The 20,140-nt window shown below is 52.0% G+C and overlaps 2 protein-coding genes across 17 annotated transcripts; both read left to right on the top strand.

The window, feature by feature from the left end:
* The first annotated feature begins 323 nt into the window (after positions 1-323).
* Positions 324-12,731, top strand: LOC101940869 (RNA-binding protein 4-like). 16 transcript variants are annotated; one of them, XR_010589075.1, is made up of 7 exons: positions 2,302-2,485; positions 5,400-6,415; positions 7,788-7,919; positions 8,471-8,719; positions 9,433-9,663; positions 10,929-11,065; positions 11,583-12,731. XR_010589075.1 is itself a non-coding variant. In XM_024100253.3 (3 exons), the coding sequence occupies exon 2, from the start codon at positions 5,458-5,460 to the stop codon at positions 6,394-6,396; it is 939 nt and encodes a 312-aa protein (XP_023956021.1). In that variant the 5' UTR covers positions 324-446; positions 5,400-5,457; the 3' UTR covers positions 6,397-6,415; positions 7,788-12,731. The 16 variants fall into 16 exon arrangements, 3 of the variants coding, with proteins under 3 accessions (XP_023956021.1, XP_023956020.1, XP_065407202.1); XR_010589078.1 differs by lacking the exons at positions 8,471-8,719; positions 9,433-9,663; XR_010589073.1 differs by having other exon boundaries at positions 9,433-12,731.
* Positions 12,732-16,213: 3,482 nt separating this feature from the next.
* On the top strand, positions 16,214-19,717 carry ARL2 (ADP ribosylation factor like GTPase 2). The gene is made up of 5 exons (XM_005307903.4): positions 16,214-16,383; positions 17,087-17,197; positions 17,956-18,118; positions 18,617-18,697; positions 19,068-19,717. Exons 1-5 carry the CDS (start codon positions 16,214-16,216, stop codon positions 19,200-19,202), a joined length of 660 nt encoding a protein of 219 aa, XP_005307960.2. The 3' UTR covers positions 19,203-19,717.
* Positions 19,718-20,140: the final 423 nt, after the last annotated feature.

Here is a 20,140-nt window from a genome sequence, read left to right as displayed (position 1 = left end):
GACTTATTTTACACACCCCGATGCTGTGTGGTGACATATTTCATGCTGTGGTGCCATGGGCCAGTGGTTTATTTTACACCATGTTGATGCTGCAAGGCACATACATAGTCTGTGTTGCTTGCAGGTCTGTGTGTCGGTGACTTATTTCATCCCAGGTGGGCACCATGCCAACAGGATGTTATGACATATTTCGCTCCACATTATCCCCAACAGCTCCCCCTCCGCCCTAAAACTCCATTGTGTAGAGACGGGGAGGGAGACTTAAAATGTGTGTTCGTGTGTGAGAGAGAGAAAATTGGCCTCTGATCACATGACCCAGATAACATGGCGCTACCCTGGGAGGGCTCAGGCACCAGTGGTGAGCCAAACTTCCGGCATGGAGCGGAAGTAGCTGGTGGGGGCGTGTTGTGAGGAGGAGGCGAGACGCCGGTTCCGGGGCTTCCCCGGTGAGTGAGGGAGAGGCGGCCCCTCCCTCCCCCTTGCTCAGGTGGGGGAGGGGGAGAGTGCCCCCCGGGGCAGGAGAGGAGAACGGGGCTGTGGTGCTGGCAGGAGGCTGGGGAGCAGCGAGGCGGCAGTCAGCAGATGCATTTTGGGGGAGTGGTGTCGATCTAGCAGAGGGCAAAGGGGGAATGAGAGGAGAGGGCTCGCGAAGGCTGGGGCCTGGCTCTGAGCCTGTAGCCCCACGTTGCGGTTCACTTGACACCGGAGGGGAGGGGTGGTGAGGCGACAAATCTCCCACCCTTTGCAAAGGTCCCCAGGCCGTGCTAACAGCTCCGCAGTGCTATCCATTGGCAGAGTAGTGACTGGGTGAACCCCGGGGAATCAGCTGGGCAGTTTACGAACCTTTGGAGCCAGGGAAAACTTCCCCCACCCCCGGCCAAAGCTCTTAAGGCTGAATCTTGTTTTTCTGTTTTTTCCCCCCTTTTACCATATGGGCTGGAACCTTTCTCAACCAATCGCGTTGCTTCTCTTTGCCCTGCCTCTATTTTTAAAAAACGATAATACTAGGCACATATCAACACTTAAAGGGCTTTACTAACACTAATTCTTCATTATACACAACCCAGGCCCTGGTTTTCAGGAGTGAGTGCTGTTGTGAAGGAAGCTGAGAGAGGCTAGTTATTTTTTTTAGAGTCACGGGTTAACTCCAGACCTGTGGTTACTTGAAAGATCATATGTTCGGATATAGGCATCTGTTAAGTGGGGGCTGCCATATTTGGGACACATGATAACGTGGATACTGAAGTTGTCTCTGTGTCCCACCACCAGGAGGCAGCTTTCCTCGCTTTGCTCCTTGGCCCTTGAACTGAGACTCCTAATAAAAGTGGTGGTGTTTTTGTGGCTGCCTATCCAGTGGGAGTGGGGCTGAGAATTACATTGTATCTTGTGGGGCCACTGAATGGAAAACAGTTTGACACTGGCCACTGCCAGAGACAGGATACTGGACTAGATGGAGCTTGGATCTGGTCCAGTCTAGCAGTAACTGTATTCCTATATTCAGCCACTCCTGACCTAGGTCATATTTGAAATCAGTGTGCTAAAGGTGGAATAATCTGAGACAGTTTGTCTCTCTCCCCCTGCCTCCACCCCTCACTCCTAGAGCCAGACTGGAGGTTGTAAGCTAAAGGTGAAAGGCTTCATACCCCATTCCTGCTCTTCAGAGCCATCCTTGCTCCACCACTCTATTGTGTTTCTTATGTTGGAAACCATCCCTGTTGTATACCAGCATCTGCAACCAGACAGTGGTATCTCCCTTGCTTCTAGCAATGCAGTCTGATCTGCCCTCTTCCTGGAGTAGAGAGAGGCTAAACAACCCCTCATCCTTGCTTGTTTGTGCTGTTTCTCACTGTAAGAATTGCATCCTCAAGCACGTCCTGAGCCTAGTCTGCTACTGGCCAACGAGCAAGGAGATGTGCTGTGACCCGTCCACCCACAGGGCATGTTATGCCTTGGTAACTTTTCCTAACACCTGAAGCCACTTGCCTTGCCAAACTCTTCAGCAACTGTGTCTAGGCTGGAGGCAGTGAGCTGGGTGGAGTAGGGAGGCTAGTCCCAGCAGCTGAGCCAGGTCTCCTTGGGGCAGGGCATCTGCCTGGCACAAAACGTGGCCCCAAACTCTGTCCTAGTCTTGGAGGGGGACGGACTCTCTCTTGCTGCTTCTTGATCATATGAGGCAAAGATGGCGCCACCATGCGGCTTCAGCAGGAATGGGTGGGGGGACCCCGATCAAATGATTGCACGATGGTCCCGCTGTCACTGGAGCAGTATTTTTCCCTCCTCCATCCCTTAGTTTTCTGCAAGAGTGATGGCTATCACGTGTCCCAAATATGGCGGCGCCCGAATCGCTTCTACCCCTGGACCTGGACTTCCGGGGGTGGTCGGAAGTGAGCGCCGCCATCTTGTTTCTGTGGTTTTGGAGGAACAGTTGGCCTCCATCGGGAGCTGCGCTGTTTTGGTCCTCCTGGCCCTTCCGCCCTCCTCCGCGGTGAGTCCCAGGCCAACGGGGCGGAAAGGAGCCGGAGGGATCATGGTCCCGCCGCAGCTCGCGCGTGCCGAATGGGTGGGCTGGTTTGTGCTCAGTGCGCATGCGGGGATGGTATCATCGGGAAACACGGGGGGCGAGAGCGCTGAGATGGGCGGTACCATTGGGTGATGTTGGGGAGCACGGTGGACTGAGGAGAGGCAGAGGCCCTTGGCCCTGCGGGGACCAGGAGGGGCTTGGTCACAAGGCTAAAGGTTTCTTGCCTGTCCCTCAAGATCACAGCCCCCTGTTTCGAGCCACGCCCCCTTCCCTGCCCAGGGCACCAGGCTCCTCCGCTATAGCCCCGTTCCTGTCCCATTGGAGGTGTTGAGTTCAGTCTGAGATCCTGCCTGTCTTGTCCATTTCTCTAGCACCCATCGCAGTGCTGAGTTTTCCCCAGTGGAGGAGGTGCAGATTGTGAGTCTGGGCTGCAGGCTGCCAAAGCTAAGCAGCTACGGGTTTACTACGGGTTTCACTCTAGTTCCTAGCCCACATAGACCATCCACTTCCATACGCAACTGTGAAAATAGCCGCAGGATTCCCAGTCCAGCTTTGTTCTGTCAACCCTTGGAGAGCTTGGTATTAGGGCTATCGAGCAATTCAAAACATTAATTGTGACTAATTGCACGATTAATCATGCTGTTAAACAATAGAATACCATTTATTTTAAATATTTTGGATGTTTACTTCATTTTCAAATATATTTCAATTATAACACAGAATACAAGGTGTACAGTGCTCACTTTATATTTGTATTACAAATATTTGCACTGTAAAAAACAAAAAAACATTGTATTTTTCAATTCACCTCATATAAGTATTGTAGTGCAATCTCTTTATCATGAAAGTTGAACTTATAAATATAGAATTATGTAAAAAACTACACTCTAAAACAAAACAGTGTAAAACTTTAGATCCCATAAGTCCAATCAGTCCTATTTCTTTTGTTCAGCCAATCACTCAGACAAACAAGGTTGGTTACAATTTGCAGGAGATAATGCTGCCTGCTTCTTATTTACAGTGTCACCTGAAAGTGAGACCAGGCATTCGCATGGCGCTGTTGTAGCTGGCGTTACAAAATATTTACGTGCCTGATGCGCTAAAGATTCATATGTCCCTTCATGCTTCAACCAACATTGCAGAGGACATGCTTCCATGCTGATGATGGGTTCTGCTTGATAACAATCCGAAGCAGTGCGGACTGATGCTTGTTCATTTTCATCATCTGAGTCAGATGCCACCAGCAGAAGGTTTATTTTTTTTTTTTTTTTGGTGGTTTGGTTCTGTAGTTTCCACATCAGTGTGTTGCCCTTTTAAGACTGCTAAAAGCATGCTCCACACCTCATCCCTCTCAGATTTTGGATGGCATTTCAGATTCTTAAACCTTGGGTCGAGTGCTGTAGCTATTTTTAGAAATCTCACTTCGATACCTTCTTTGCATTTTGTCAAATCTGCTGTACAAGTGTTCTTAATACGAACACATGCTGGGTCATCATCTGAGACTGCTATAACATGAAATATATGCAGAATGCAGGTAAAACAGAGCAAGAGACATACAATTCTCCCCCCAAGGAGTACAGTCACAAACTTAATTAATTCATTATTTTTTTAAAGAGCATGGAAGCATGTCCTCTGGAATGGTGTCTGAAGCATGGAAGGGGCATACCTTGCAATGCCGGCTACAAAAGTGCCATGCGAACGCCTGTTCTCGCTTTCAGGTGACATTGTAAATAAGAAGCAGGCAGCAGTATCTCCCGTCAGTGTAAACAAACTTGTTTGTCTTAGCGATTGGCAGAAAAAGAAGTAGGATTGAGTGGACTTGTAGGCTCTAAAGTTTTACACAGTTTTGTTTTAGAGAGCGGTTATGTAACCAAAAAAAATCTGCATTGGTAAATTACACTTTCACGATAAAGAGATTATAGACTCATAGACTCTAAGGTCAGAAGGGACCATTATGATCATCTAGTCTGATCTCACGCATGATGCGGGCCACAGAAGCTGACCCACCCACTCCTGGAAGAATTCTCTCCCTTGACTCAGCTGTTGAAGTCCCCAAATCATGATGTAAAGACTTCAAATCGCTGAGAATCCTCCAGCAAGCGACCCCTGCCCCATGCTGCTGAGGAAGGCGAAAAACCTCCAGGGCCTCTGCCAATCTACCCTGGAGGAAAATTCCTTCCCGATCCCAAATATGGCGATCAGCTGAACCCCGAGCATGCGGGCAAGATTCTCTAGCCAGACCCTCTGGAAAAAGTTCTCTGTAGTAACTTTTAATATCCCATCATTGACCATTGTTACTAATTACCAGCGATGGCACGTTATTGACCTATTGACTAAAATGACTTTATCCCATCAAACCATCCCCTCCATAAACTTATCAAGCTTAATCTTAAAGCCAGAGAGGTCTTTCGCCCCCACTGTTTCCCTCGGAAGGCTGTTCCAAAACTTCATCCCTCTGATGGTTAGAAACCTTCATCTAATTTCAAGCCTAAACTTCCCGACGGCCAGTTTATATCCATTTGTTCTCATGTCCACATTAGTACAAGATTGCACTTCAGTACTTGTATGAGGTAAATTGAAAAATACTATTTCTTTTATAATTTTTACAGTGCATATATTTGTAATCAAAAACACTATAAAGTGAGCACTGTGCACTTTGTATTCTGTGTTGTAATTGAAATCAATATTGAAAATGTAGAAAAATCCAAAAATATTTAATAAATTTAAATTGGTATTCTATTGGTATAAGTGTAATTAATCGCAATTAATTTTTTTTGAGTTAATCGCGCAAGTTAACTGCGATTGACAGCCCTACTTGGTATCACTATGATAGCTTGAACGTAAGGCGGAAGTAACTCTTCTCCCCTCTGTCTCTCAGTTGAGTTTGCGTGGGTGATTCCTGAGAGCATTGCAGGCTGGAAGTGCAACCTCCTGCCATGGTGAAGATCTTCGTGGGAGGAGTCTCCCCTTCTGTCACAGTGGATGAGCTGAAGAAGCTCTTCGAGCAGTATGGACAGGTGAACGAGTGCGACATCCTGAAGAACTTCGCCTTTGTGCACATGGAGAAGGAGGACGAGGCCCACAAGGCCATCAGCGAGCTGCACAAGCAGGAGTTCTACGGGGCCCACCTGACGGTAGAGTACGCCACCTCCAAGATCCGTAACGCCACCAAGATCTATGTGGGCAATGTCTCCAGCAAGGCCACCACAGCCCAGATCAAGGAGCTCTTTGAGAAGTTTGGCAAGGTGGTGGAGTGTGACATTGTCAAGAACTACGCCTTTGTCCACATGGCCAAGGAGAGGGAAGCCATGGACGCCATCTTGAACCTCAATGACATGCCTCTGGAGGACCAGAAGATCTTTGTAACACTGTCCAAGAGCAACAACTCGCTCAAGACAACCAAGGGGACCTCTGTGCCACCTCCACCACCTGCACTGCCCAGTTACTACTTCCCCAGGGGGCGCATCCCCCCGCCACCGCCTCCATACACCCCGTATGCACCCCGATCTTGGTATGACCGGGAATATTATGACCGCTATGCTTATGAGCTCTACGACCGGGCGATGACTGCGAGGACAGCATACGAGAGGGCCCTGCCACCTCCGCCCTCTACCCCCACCGCCTACAGAGAGAGGAGCCCTGTGGGCAGGCGGACGACTGCTGCGGTGGCCCAGTATACTGATCCCTATGCTGCCGCGGCTGCTGCCCAGACATACAGTCAAGTGTACAACCAAACGGGTTATGCAGCAGTGGCGGCTGCAGCCGCAGCAGCAGCTACCTACTCCCAGTACAGCATGGGTGCCACCTACAGTGCAGGGGAGTACTATGAGAAATACAGCAACGGCTATGCCACTCAGTATGCCCAGACGTACTAATCTTACTGTGCTCATAGTAGTAAGTGACCAGAGATCTTAGCTTCGGTGGGAGGCGGAGGCATGGGGTGGAGAGTAACTAGCCCTAGAACTCCTTATTGGCACAGTTTTTTATGGGGTAAGGGAGTGCCACTCCTCCCTAAAGTAGCTCTCTGATGCCATCCACAGTGGATGGAGGTTACCATGCCTCCTGAAAGGCAGTAAATAGGCTCCTATGAACTAGACAACCTTTTATGTGTGTGTGTTTGTATATATATATACATAAAAATATATATAAAGATAGCCTAGATTTCCTTTGAAGGTCAAGTAGCGCTGGCGAGAAGTGAGTTTGCCTCCCTCCCTCCCCGTTAAGAAATTTAACCTGCTTTCTTTTTCCTTCAGTCGTCTCATGCTCCCACTTTCCAAGGTTTGTTAGGTTGCATCTTTTCTCTACCTTCCCCCTTCATCCCGTTTCCCTCCTGGTTTCCTTTCCTTACGTTCTGTTTTGGTTTGGTTCAGTCGCTAAGAAAATAATCCCAGTTTGGAAGATCAGTCGCCCGACGAACTGGCCCCCTGCAAGCCTGCACTGACAGCCAAGGCGATTCTGCTCGTAATTCAGAGCTGATCCTTTCTTGATTCCCCTCCCCTCTCATCAGTTTTAACCGTTGTAACTTGCAGTGCTCTTTTTTTCTTTTTTGCTGGCTAATTCCTTGGTGCGGTCTTCCCGTGCTGTGCATGCGGAGCGGCGTTTTGAAATGTGTGTCTCTAGAGCCGTAGCTAGGACCAGATGGGGGGGGAGGGGTGCCTTGTTCTGTTTCTGTACCTCAGTATTATAAAAGGAAGTGGATTTTTTGGTGCATCCAAAGTCCATCCGTGTCACGGCTTCTTTTTCCCTTTTTGTTTTTTACATTGATGATTAAACATCTTGTACAGAACTTCCCGGCGTCTCGTCGTCAAATCAGCTGCTGCGTCGCTTTAACTGTGCCCAAACCTCCGTGCGGCTCTTCTTTCTCTGCCTCTCTCCTCTGTGCCTAGCGAACGGCAAAACTGACACCCCGATTTCGCTTGACCGTATCGCGCTGCCTGTTCCGCCGCGGTTGCCTCAGTTAACGGAGCGACCCTCTTCCCTTCCCATCTCCCTGTGCCCTCCCCACGGCGAGCACCTTGTTAGCAACCCCACAGGCTGCCTGGGTTTCCCTCCTGCCTTCTGGCCACAGCATTCCTCTGCTCTAACTCAGCCAGGGCATCTGTAACTCTGACCTGTTGCAAGCCCCTTATCTGCTATTCCTGTTGTTGAGGCCAACTTCCCCCCTCCCTCCCCCACCCCCATACACATTTGTTTAGACCTCACTTGTCAGGTATCTAACATTTTAACCCTTTCTCCCCCCCCATTGATTTTTTTTCTCCATACACAGCCCGGTGCTCGGAGGCGTAAGGGGGAAAGGGATCTCGGCTGCAAAGGTGCAGGCAGAGCTGATTCAAGACAGCGCAGTGCCTTTAACCACCACCCTGCTGAAGGAAGCGTGAAGCCTCCACTACAAGCTTGAGTGAATATACCACTCCCCTTGTCCCCGACCTGCGCTTCTTCCTCTTCTGGTGCTCTCGGGTTAGCTATTTGGCAGTCCAGAGGGCACCCTCTGGTGAGAGCGCAAGGCTAGCAGGACTCATGGGTTCTATTCCCAGCAACTCCCTTCCCCTCCCTGTGCCTCGGTTTCCCCACAGCAGAGATTGCTTTGAAATCTTTGGGTAAGCACTGTATGTGCAAAGAGATCTTGGTTTCTTGCTGGGGATGCTGCCTCCACCCATCTAAAGCGCTCCATCTCCCCCCCCTCCCCTCCCCTTTATGATGTCCTCTGGCTAGCTCATGTTCCTGCCCTTACTGGGTTTGAAGATCTAGGGACAGACCCACTCCTTAGCACATGCATGTCTCAGCCTGGGGATCGCTTTGGTCGTTCCAGATCCCCCTGCATGCATCCGCTTAGGGCTAGCACACCCTGCCTCCATTTGCTTTTTAGTAGCTGTCTTCAGTTGCCAGAGACGATGGCATAGGAATCCATTGCACTGCTGAATAGTCAGCTTGAGCTGCTTTCTCTCCTAGGAGCAGACTCGGGGCAGAACGTGGTCACCCGCTGGGGCCAGGAATTGCACCCCCATTGGTACAGCATTGGGTAATGCCTTCCCTCGATGTGGGATACAGAACTAGGTGGACCACTGGTGTGTGAGAGAAGTGATAGAGAGACCCTTTCATTCCCCCAGCAGCACGTCTGGGAGGTGAAGGGGGAGCATCAGAAAAAAACAGCCGACAGGGTAACCGTCTCCCTCTGGCATCTGTCCATGGCAGATTGAGGTAAGGCAGAAAGACCTCCCCGATGAGTGTTTGAGCCTGTGTTTGTTGGAGACGATGCTGCGAGCAGGGGAGTGGGGTACTGGGGGGAATGGTGTAGTGGTTAGAGCAGGGAGAGTCTACCCCTATGAGTTTGTAGACAGATCACTTCCCCTGCCTGCTTCAGTTTCCCCATGTGTGACTGAGGGAGCATTTCAGTGCCTGGAGAGCCTCTAATGGAAAGGGCTGTAGAAGCACCATTGCCATTCAGCCCGGGCTCAAAGGTCAGACTCCTTCCATCCCCTAACCATGGGAGTGCGGCGTCATGTGCCCCAAGAACAGAATTTGGAAGAGCCCAGCAGCTCAGGGGAAGCCGCTCTGAGCGTCCAATCAGAACGGTCTGGATCTGGCCATGGGAGAGCATTAGGGAGCAAGTCTTAGTTCCATAAGCATCCAAAGAGGGGGCGCGGTATCTGCTTTCAGCACAGTTCATGGACAGACATTTGTCAGCCTGACTTCTGAGCCATCCTGTTGGGACTATCAAGTCTGCTGACTCAACAGAGTCCTTGGAGCTGGCACCTCTGAGTTTAAATCTGTTCATTTTACGCTGAAGGCCACCTGTTACCCAAGCTCCTCCAGGCCAAGGGGAAACCAAAGAGCAGGATGCAAAGACCCTAGATCCTTTTAGAAACTCAGGCAGGAGGGGCTAGTGAATCTAACTCGCCCATCTATTCTAGATTGACCCTATCCCAAAGAGACCTTACATTAAGGTAACCCCCAGACCAGGAACTCTGTTGGCCTCAGCTGACATGTCAGGGGAAGAGCAGGATTTCTGGAGGACCCACCAAGCATCCTGCTAGCAGAGGTGAAAGATGACTTGAGGGATTCCCCGAAGATCTCCCAGTCTCTTCTCTCTAACTGTGAGCCTTAAACACCCAGGGGGAATCCAACCTGAGATGAAGCAGGAGGTAAGCGCTTTTGTCCCCCCTTCCCTTTCACTCGCACTCCAAGAGGAAGGAACAGTGGTGTGCTTCTGTCACAGACAGCACAAGATCTAGGTTCTGTTCCCTGGTTCTGGCACTGACCTCAGGGCAAGTCTGTGGATCTCATCTATAAAAGGGGCAAAGGTTGATTCATGTTTGGTTAAGATCTCCACTGGCTGGTGCTGAGTCAAGTAGTATTAGAAATCCCTGCCACAGAGAGGTTGTGTTCTGAAAGCACATGCCTCCTGCCTTACTGGGGTAATCTAGTTTAGGTCTTTATATGGTTCCCATAGTGATTTGATCACTGTCTGCAGCTGGGGTGGAGATTTGAGAGTAGAGCAGTCTTTAATCTCACAGACAAAGGCAGAACAAGAGCCAATCGGTGGACGTTGAAGCAAGCCAAATTCAGACTGGAAATAAGGCAAATTTTTAACCCCAAGAGGAATTAGCCAGTGGACCTAGGGACATTGTGGATTCTCCATCGCTTGGAGTCTTTAAGTCAAGACTGGCTGTCTTTCCTAAACCTGCGCTGTAGCTCACACAAATTACAGGCGTGATGCAGGAAAAGGGATTCTCTGACCTGTAGTATGCAGGAGGTGAGCATAGATGATCAGAATGGGCCCTTTTGGTCTTAAAAGCAGTGAATCATTTCCGCAGTATGTGAGTGCCTCGGTTTTGAATAGATTTAACTTCCCAATACCTCTGTGAGGCAGGGCAGCACTGTTCTCCCCATTTTACAGATGGGGAAACTGAGGCACAAAGCAACTAAGTGACTTGGCCAAGTTCACACAGGCAGACTGGCAGAGCAGGGACTCAAACCCAGGTCTCCTGACTCCTGGTCCAGCACTTGAGCCTTAAGATCATTCTTCATCTTCTAAGTTATGTAACATTAGGGTTGCCTGCCTGAAGAAATACAGGCCCTTGGCTCTGGTTAGGTGGCCCTACTAGTGCCAGGAGCCCAGGCTGAATACAGGGTGAATGTGCTCTAAGGTGAACATACAGATCTAGGGCAGCCGACAGTTCCCAGCTTCAATTCCTTGGCGCTACTGCATCAAAATGTGTGCGCTCTCCTCTTCCTCATCAACCCGAACAGGAAGGGGCAGACTGAGGTAAACCCAGCCCTTTGGCACAACAGCCCACCCACAAAGTGAGCCGTGTGTGGAGTGGCCTGGTTGCGACGAGGACTGAAAGGAAGCCTGGAGCTGGGGAGCCTCCAGCTGAAATTCTCTTCTCTTCTTACTCTCTCCTAGAGCAGAGCGGATTGGGCCTTCTCTCTGTCTCTCTCTCTCTCCCTCCCAGCCCAACTCCACCATCCCTTGTTCTGCGAAAGCAGCGAGCTCCGTCCCCGCCACAGTGCTCTGGATGCTGTCGGAAGGCTCCCTGCTCGGTGAGATTCTCCACACCTCCTGGCTGCTGGGTAACGGGCGACAGGGAAGCAAACGGCCTTGGCCCCGCTCTGCCCTCTGGCTGGGGAGAGCTGCATGGAGCTAGGAGCTGGGAGAGGTCTTTCCCTGCGATCATGATTGGTGCTTGGGGTGGGATTGATCTTTCAAGGTGTTGAGAACTCATCCCCTGGTGGGCGGGATGCCGGCTTGTAGGGCTGGCTTGGTTTGCATCATGGGCAGCTTTCTCCATCTAGGGGTGTTGGGACAGGAGGGAATTCTCTGGTGTAAAGACCCAGGTTGTCCCCATTTCCTCCTGGGTGATATGATTCGTCCTGCAGCCTTTGGTTTGGGTGTGACTGGTGAGGGCAGCTTTGCATCTTCGCTCTGTACCAAGGCAATGCAGATTTGGCTGGGCCTCTTCTCTGCCTCAGAAAGATCTCTGAACCGCTGCTTCTGGGTGGGAGTCACCTTGCTTCCTTGTCTAACCCGGGGCCTTGACCGACACCACACCTTCCACAGCTTCCCTCCTTGATCCCTGCCCCCTGACGTGGGGGGTCCCGCAACAGAGATGGGGCCAGCAGAGCTCGTATGTGGGATGAGAACGGAGGCATCTGTACCACCGGGTACCTCCAGCAATAGTCTCGACTCCCTGTTAATTGCAATTGGCTCCAGCAGAGAAGGATGGAGTGCGGGGACTGCAGGCTCCTCTGCATTGGATGAGCATGGTGAAGCTGCTCCTGAGGTTGGTAGGTGTGTGTGTGAGGCCAAGGGCAGGGGTAGAAGCCTAGGGCTCGGTGCTTTGTGGGTTGGAACAGTGGAATACATTACTTTCCTAGGGGGCTCTGAGCAGCAGTAACTATAAGCCGCTCTCATTCAGAGATCTGGGTTAAACTTGACCACAGGAGCTACATGAGATGGGTTGTGTTTGTTTTGCGGCTCCCCAGTGGACTAAACCACCCCACAAGCGGGCTAGATTGGCAGTGTCAGCTCAGGAGAAGCCCAGGAATGAACTAGTGGAGGTGGAGGGTGTTGCTAGAGGACATAATTGGGGGCCATTGGCTGCTGTGTGTGAGAGGAGTCTGGGGGTGGCGTAGCAGGGGTGGGTATTGAGGAGGATCAGCAGAGTTGGAAGAGGAAGCCAGGGGACTGTGGGTCAGGATTGAGAGGGACCTTGACAGAACTGTGTAGTGGGGGAGTTGGGTTGGGATAGCTGGACAGCTGTGGGTTGGGATTAAGGAACATTGGCAGAGCTGGGGGGTGGGGGTGGAGGGTGTGAAGCAGAGCCCAGCCTGGGATAGTATGAGGGCTGCGGGCCAGGATTGAGGGGAATCAGCAGAGCTGTGTGTGGACCCAGAACTGGATTGCCTGCTAATTCTGTGCAGCTGGTGCTAAGTTGCCGTGACATTTTGCATTGGAACTCTTGTCAGCACTAGGGGCAGCCCCCTCTGCAGAACCCTAGCATCTCTGAGAGCAGTTGGCTTCTGCTGTATCAGTGACCATTGGTTACCTGGCTCCAGCCCTTATCCGAGGTCCAAACTGCGCTTGAGTGAAATGTGCTGCCCTGGCATAGGGCTCTGGGATTGATGGGTGGCACCTAGTACAGCATCACAAGGGTAGGGGCTGTAGAGGCAAGGTTTGGGACTAATAAACATCCTTGTTTAAGCAGCATTTGGGCTGGCGGCTGATTATTTTGTGTCTGCCTCGGTCTGTGGTTCCCTTCCTGTCACTGAAGAGGGCCTACTGGCTTTGCTAATGGGCTCCTCTTTGAGCAGTCACAGACCCTGAAATCTTCCTCCCAGCTGATTTCATGCTGCAGGAGGTGCCATCCCTCACCTCCCTCTCTTCTCTGTCCACAGAGCTGCTTCTGTGGTGTGACAATGGCCCAGTGGTGAGGGTGCTTGGGAGACCTGGGTTTAATTCCCAGCTCTACCACAGACTTCTGGCGTGACCTTGGGCAGGCCACTCAGTCTCGGTTTTCACCTTCTGTACAATGGGGATAATAGCTCGGCACTGCCTCATGATGGGGAGGGAGAAAAAGAGTTGAGGCTTCAAGGCGCCCAGATGATGGCAATCCTTGTCTCTTACCAGCAGATCTCAGAGCACTTTACAAATCAGGTCAGAATCGTGACCCCCATTCAGGGGGACTCTGAAACACAGAGGGGAAATGTGACTTGCCCAAGGTCACCCAGCAGGTCAGTGGCAGAGCCTCACTCTCCTGAGTCTTAGTCCAGTGCATGATCCCCTAGGCCACACAGGCTCTCTTAATGAGGACCAGATAAGTACCTTAGATGGTCAGAAGTACAGAACAGCTGGTGTTACAGGGCCACCTACCCCGGAGCAAGGAGAAGGGGAATCCTATGTAATGGGAAAGGCTACTTCTATAGCTAGACTGCCTCTGCCTTCCACTTCTTCCAGTAGCCTTTGCTTCCTTCCCCTGGAAACATGGAGCACATCCCAGGCTATGGGCATGGTCGTAGGATGGGGATCTTCCTCTAATTACCTTCCCTACTCCTCATTTTGTCTTCAGTGGACCTCCAGCTCCTTAATAGAGCCCGGCAGCAGGACACCTTCCCAGCACTGAGCTGAGACGTATGTACTGTTTAGGGGAGAAGACAGGATAGCCCTGGTGGAATAAAACCAGTCCGGGGAAGAGGTGTTCTCACATCAAACTGCTACAGCCAGATTCTCACACCATGGCTCCTTTGCCCCCATCTAGTAATGGAACCATGTAGTGGGTGTAAATTACACCGCTAAAGCAGGGTAAAAAGGGGCCTTAGGCCCAGATCCTCAAAGGTATTTCAGCTCCTAACTTGCATTGAAAGTAAGGGAAGGAAGCTAAATACCTGGGAGGATTGGGCCTTGGACAGGGTCTAGCCTGAAACTCTGAGTACACCTCAGACTCTCAGAGTGGGGAGATCTGACTTAGGGGTGGCATATCTGTGACCTGTTGCTTTGCAAAGAGTTGTAACTCTTCAGTGCTTGTTTGCGTGTGTCTGTGGCTAAGAACTCCCTTTGCTAAATCGGTGTTCCTTTCATGTTGCCCTTTAAACTAGAAGCCAGAGGCCCCTGCAGCCAGGTGGAGTGTGGGGGGGGTGTAAGCAGCTGGGTGGTTTGGGATAGCTGCGGCACTGTTTTGGGGGCCTAGGGTGGCCGGGGTGCAGTGCCCCACAACCTACCAAAGGGCTCAGACAAGAGGTCTGCACCTGGGCGACCACCCTACAGACCCAGATACAGGGACTAGAACCCAGGGAGGTTAGAAGCTTGTGGGACCCAGGATTGGGTCGGCTTCCAATAAACTGGAGAAAAGAGGACTGGGCTTGGTCTAGTTAAAGCAGTACAACACCCCACCCCTCCGGCTGGACATCGTGATCAGGATATGAAGGTGCTGAGCTATTCCCCTACAGGAAGGGGAATAAGCTATTGCAGTCTAAGTCACCTTTCTACCACTATAACTGCCCACAGTAGGGCTTGTCGTATATCTGTCCATTAACCTCCCCCAGCTGACAGTTGTACTGGAACCAACTCTGAAGCCAACAAAGAAAAGGCACTGCCGAGCTGACTAAAGAGAAAAAGCTTCTCCCAAATGATTAATAGTGATTAATAAAGTCAGTGCCCTCCTAGGTACTATTTCCTAGAACATTGTTTAATCTACTTAAAGTGTCTTTTTTTTTTTTTAAACTTTCCATTGACTGGCATTCCGTCTCTCAATCCTATATCCGTGCCAGTGGTGCTGAGAACCTCCAGCTCCTGTACTTCATACAAGTGGGGGGCTGCTCTGCACTTGTGAAAAACAGGTCACTTCCCCTCTCTGGCTACTCGCTCCTGTGGAGGGTTGAAGGGCTGGTTCGTCTCTAACTCCTGAGAGTTGGACCCCATGTAGGTACAGGGGAGGACGTTTGCTCTTTTGCTGAGGTAGAGGGGACTTCACTCTTCAGAGCTCGTACTCCACTATCACGTGCCAGTATGAAATTCCGTCACAGAATGGAGAGGGCACCAATTTTCACACTGATCAAATAGCTCAATTAGTTTCTCCAGCCTGGCTCCTGTGGATGAGGGAGGCTCGGAGGTGGCAGCCATAACCACTGAAGTGAAGAACGGCTGCAAATTTCCCTGCTACACGTCATTTGTGATGCTGCTGTGTTTCTCTATGCTCACCACCTTGAATAGCTGCCTGGTTGTGCTGCAGCACCTCCTTCCAGCCCTGGGATGCAGAGGCATTTGTACTCATTGCATAGCACCAGCTAGGTGCTCTGCGGCTGTTGCAGCACCCTCTCCTTTCAGTACAGGTAGACAGTGAGATGTGTAAACATAGTACATCATCCACTAGCTATGCAAGAAAGGGGTGCTTTGCAGAATAAGCACCCCCACAAGGGTCCTTGCCCCCAATCTAATGCACATAGAAGCTCTGAGCTGTTGAGGAAGGGTGATCCCCAGTGTCTTGGGAGGAGTTAATAGCAGTGAAAGCAGAGGTGCCATTACCCTCTCAAGGGATCTGGTGCTCTGGCCTTGATAAGGATGGCCTATTTGCTCTTAGCGCTATCCCTAGCAGCAGAAGAAGATTCAGAGACCTGTGATGACACAAACTAGGCTCAGACATGGACACCAGTGCAACTTCCCTTCTGCACTGGGATTCGTGCCACCAGCAGGGATGGCAGGAGTCTAGCTGGTGGGGTCAGGGCCAGTAGTAGCCAGCTTGGCTGTTGGAATGCACTGCTGCTGGGCGAATCCCCCTACCCCATCTAGGGTGGGGCCAGTGACTCTTTGCCCCCACGGTGGCTAATTTTCCCCTGGCTTGTGGGGGCAGCTTGCTTTCCCTTGGGCTTGGCTGGTCACCTGGCTTAGATGGGGTCCCACCCAGCTGTCCCATTTCGGGTTTGGCTAGTCTTCTCCATCTAACTTGTAAATTAATCTCTTTGAGGGGCTGTAATACCAGTCTCCATCCCCAGGTGACGCTGTGGGTTCCTTTTAAGGATTCTTCTAGCCGACGGCGTTCCCCCTCTGTGATTCCTGGGTGTGGGATCTGTAATTTCACCCCTGTCGCCTAGGTGGCGATGTGGGAAAATCTAGCGCTGTGAGGGATTTCTCCTGGCGGTAGGATCCGTCCTCTTTGGTTTTCGGTAAGGGGGTGGACCTTGTAGTGAGTGCACCCAATGGAGATCAACGCTCTGATGATTGGCGGCGACGGGACCCAATGGGCGCTGGTCCGTGGGAAGCTGGTACCGGGCGGGGCTGAAGAGGCGGCTGGACTGCTGGTGATGGGGCTGTTGACTATTCTGAAGAAGATGCGACAGAAGGAGCGGGAGCTGCGGCTTCTTATGCTGTATCCTTTTGCAGGGGGAGAGGATGGGCGGTACCAAGTATCGCGTGATAAAGGGGCTTCTATCTTTTATATGCGGGAGCTGACGGCAGTACCAAGGATTTTGGGGGGGGGGGGGGATGTATCCTGTGTGTCTGGGGTTTGGGCTGTACCAACAGTTCTGGGGGGTATCCTGTGGGTCTGGGCTGTACCGGGGTGCTGGGGGGAGGTGTATCCTGTGGGTCTGGGCTGTACCGGGGTGCTGGGGGGAGGGGGTGTATCCTGTGGGTCTGGGCTGTACCGGGGTGCTGGGGGGAGGGGGTGTATCCTGTGGGTCTCAGCTGTACCAACAGTTCTGGGGGGAGGGGGTGTATCCTGTGGGTTTGGGCTGTACCAGGGGGTTTGGGGGAAGGGATGTATCTTGTGGGTATGAGATCTGGGCTCTACCAAGTGTCCTGGAGGAGTGCTATATTATGGGGGTGAGGGGGACCAACTGTCCTGGGGGGCTGTATCCAGTGAATAGAGGGGTAAATAGGGTTGCACCAAGCGCTGTGAGTGGCTGATGGAAGAGGAAGGGGCTGCGCTGGTCCCAACTGGGAGTTTCCTTTTTATGGGCTGATCCACCATCCAGCTGTGACACCAACATCTCCCCCCCCACACACACACACTCTCTCTCATGTGGCTTTCCATGTTCTGAGCTGCCATCTCCTTGACCTGCCTCCCACAGTGGCCTAGACAATGCTGGCAAAACCACCATCCTGAAGAAGTTCAACGGGGAGGATATCGACACCATCTCGCCCACACTGGGCTTCAACATCAAAACCCTGGAGCACCGGGGGTGAGCGCCCAGCGGAGTGTCTGATCTATCCACAGGCCCCAAAACCTGCCCAGCCCATACATCCCCTGGAGAGGATTGTCCCTCCAAAGTCTGATTTCCCCCCCCACACCGCGCCCCAGGGCAGGATTATCCACCCCTCCCCACACTGCAAATCCTCAGCCTCTGCTCAGCCCTGGTTTCAAACCCCCTTAGCCATAGGTGGTAGCTCTGTGGGAAAGGATCTTGGGGTTTCAGTGGCTCACAAATTGAATATCATGGTCTAGGTTTGCTTGGTCCTGCCACAGTTCAGTGGAATGGACTTGATGACTTCTCAAGGTCTTTTCCAGCCCTATATTTCTGTGATTCTATAGTGTGCCCTTGGAGAGCTGATTCCCCTGCCTAATAGATCTCAGTAACCCTGATTCTTTACTCCAAGTTCTGTACAGATCCCTCACCTCATTCCCCTAACAGTTCCTGCTCCCCCTTGAGCTTAACCCCCTTCAGATCATGGGGGTGGTTCTTCCGCCCTCCCAGGTGTCACTTAGCCAAAGCAAGATGAGGCTTTATTGACAGATCCCCTGCCCCCCACCCTCAGCTCAGCGCCTTGCTCACTTTATGTCACTCTTAAGGGATTTGGAGCCAAGAAGGTTTGGTCTCCCCAGAGCCAGATGCAGTGGGATCATCCCCTCCTTGCTCCAGGATGCCTGTTTCCCAGTGCATGCTGGGATCTTGCCTGACTGCCCCTTTACCTCCACACTGTGTCTTTTTCTACTGCTCAGGTTCAAGCTGAACATTTGGGACGTGGGCGGACAGACATCCCTGCGCTCCTACTGGCGCAACTACTTTGAGAGCACGGATGGTCTCATCTGGGTGGTGGACAGCGCTGACCAGCAGCGCCTGCAGGTCTGCAAACAGGAGTTGCAGAGCCTCCTGGTGGAAGAGGTGTGAACTTCATCTATCTGGGGGGCAGGGAGGGTCTATATCGGGGGTGGGGGGGGAGCTGTACCAATTCTTTTGGAGGGTGGGGGGGCTGTGTATCCTGTATTCTGCCAGGAAAAGTGATATGTATGGGATGGGTTGTATCAAATGTCTTGGGAGAGGCAGTGTATCTTTTGGGCATGGGGGAGTGGGCTGTATACTGTGAGTAGGTGGGACAACTTCTGGCTGAACTAGGCTGGAGGTAGCTGGAATTTGGGTTGGGATCCCTGAGGGGCCTAGTTTGGTGTTGACCTGCTGGAGGCAGCACCTGCCTCTGCTGCAGAGAGGACCCAAACCCCCTTGCTGCCAGGTCCCCCAGGACTGAGAAACAGACCCCTGTCTGGGACAGAGGAGGAGGAGGAGGTAGGCCTGGCTGGGTGGGAGGGTGCTTGAAGGGCTAATGGGCATGGGGGACCAAGACAACAGGGTCATGCAACTCACCTTGTGCTTCATTCCCCACAGCGCCTGGCCGGAGCTACCCTGCTCATCTTCGCCAACAAACAGGACCTGCCGGGAGCGCTGTCCTCCAATGCCATCCGGGAGGTGAGAGCCACTGGCCTGAAGCAAACCAGGGATATTGACTGAGGGGAGTGGGGTCTGTTGGTTGGAGGACGGGGGGCAGGGACTGGGAGTCAGCTCTTCTGTTCCCAGCTCTGGAAGGGGATGGGAGTAGAAGATTTACACCAGATGAATGGCAGCCAGGACTCCTGACTTGTCTCCAGTTTATCACTGACTCACTGTATGATCTTTCCCCTCTCTGTACCTCAGTTTTACCAGGTTGAGAGTAAGGGGCTAATCCTTCCCTCCCCAGGGCAGGGACAGGAGGGTGTGCTAGTGCTGGGAGATGTGGGCTGAGGACAGGTTTGGTCTTAGCACACTCAGGTAACTCAGCATCGTCTTCCCTTCCCTTCAGGCCTTGGAACTAGACAGCATCAAAAGCCACCATTGGTGCATCCAGGCCTGTAGTGCCTTCACTGGGGAGAACCTGCTGACAGGGATCGACTGGCTCCTGGATGATATTTCCAGCCGGATCTTCACCGCGGACTGACCATGCCCCAGATGTGGCCCCCTCCTTTGTGGGGGGCTGCAGGAGTGGGGCTGCATCCAAGCTTTGAACAGAGTTCCCAGGACCATGTGGCTGTTGTTTCCATGGACTCTCCCATCATGCTTTCCTCCAACAGTCAGTTACCGGGACAGCAACTCCCCTTGGATGCAGCCTAGATCCCAGCTGCCCCCTGGAATGACGCATGGCTTAGTGCCCCTGGCCCAGGTCTCGTGCATGCGTTTCAAGATTTGAGCCTCTAATGCTGGCAATCAATTGGACCCAAATGATGGGGGAAGCTGGGGAAGCAGAGGGACCAGGTCATTTATAGTCACGGGGGTGGGGGCTGAGGCCCCATCACTGGAGCATAAGGCCTGTTGAACTGTGTGTATGAGTGGAACTGGTAGAGAGGAATGCGCCCCCCCCCCCAAAAAAAAACCGCCAATCAAACAACCCCACCTCTGTATCAAACATTCACTCACATTTTTCATCTCCTGTGCTAATAAAATCAGTGGCCTATGTCCCTGGCTGTGCCTGGATTCCTTGACCCTGCGTGGATTTGCCTTGTGGTTTTGGCTTATCGTGCCAGCTTCCCCTGAGAGATGGACTACCCCTAGGGTGGCTCTAGATGCCCAGTTACAGTATCTGTTTCTCACATGGGCTTAGTGATGCCCGTATATTTTTTTTCCTGTCTCAGCTGAGTTGCAGATGGGGGCAGGGACACTCAAGAGGCTGGGAAGGGTGGTGTTCTGCAAGGATCTCCCTCACCCTCCCACTCTATCCTGAACCTGCTGTGGTTTTAAGCAGAGAGAGATTCACTTCCTGTTCTTAACTGTTACTATGAGCTATTAAACAGCCCCCTCTGTCCCAGTCAGTGGTGGCTGCATCTCCGAGCCAAGCAAGGGATCATTGAGTAAAAAGTCCCTGCTCCCCACCTCAGAGGG

Source organism: Chrysemys picta, chromosome 7 (assembly GCF_011386835.1).
Source record: "Chrysemys picta bellii isolate R12L10 chromosome 7, ASM1138683v2, whole genome shotgun sequence".
NCBI classification, from domain to species: domain Eukaryota; kingdom Metazoa; phylum Chordata; order Testudines; family Emydidae; genus Chrysemys; species Chrysemys picta.
The sequence above is the reverse complement of the archived record's forward strand: the minus strand, read 5'-3'. Positions and strand labels throughout refer to the sequence as shown.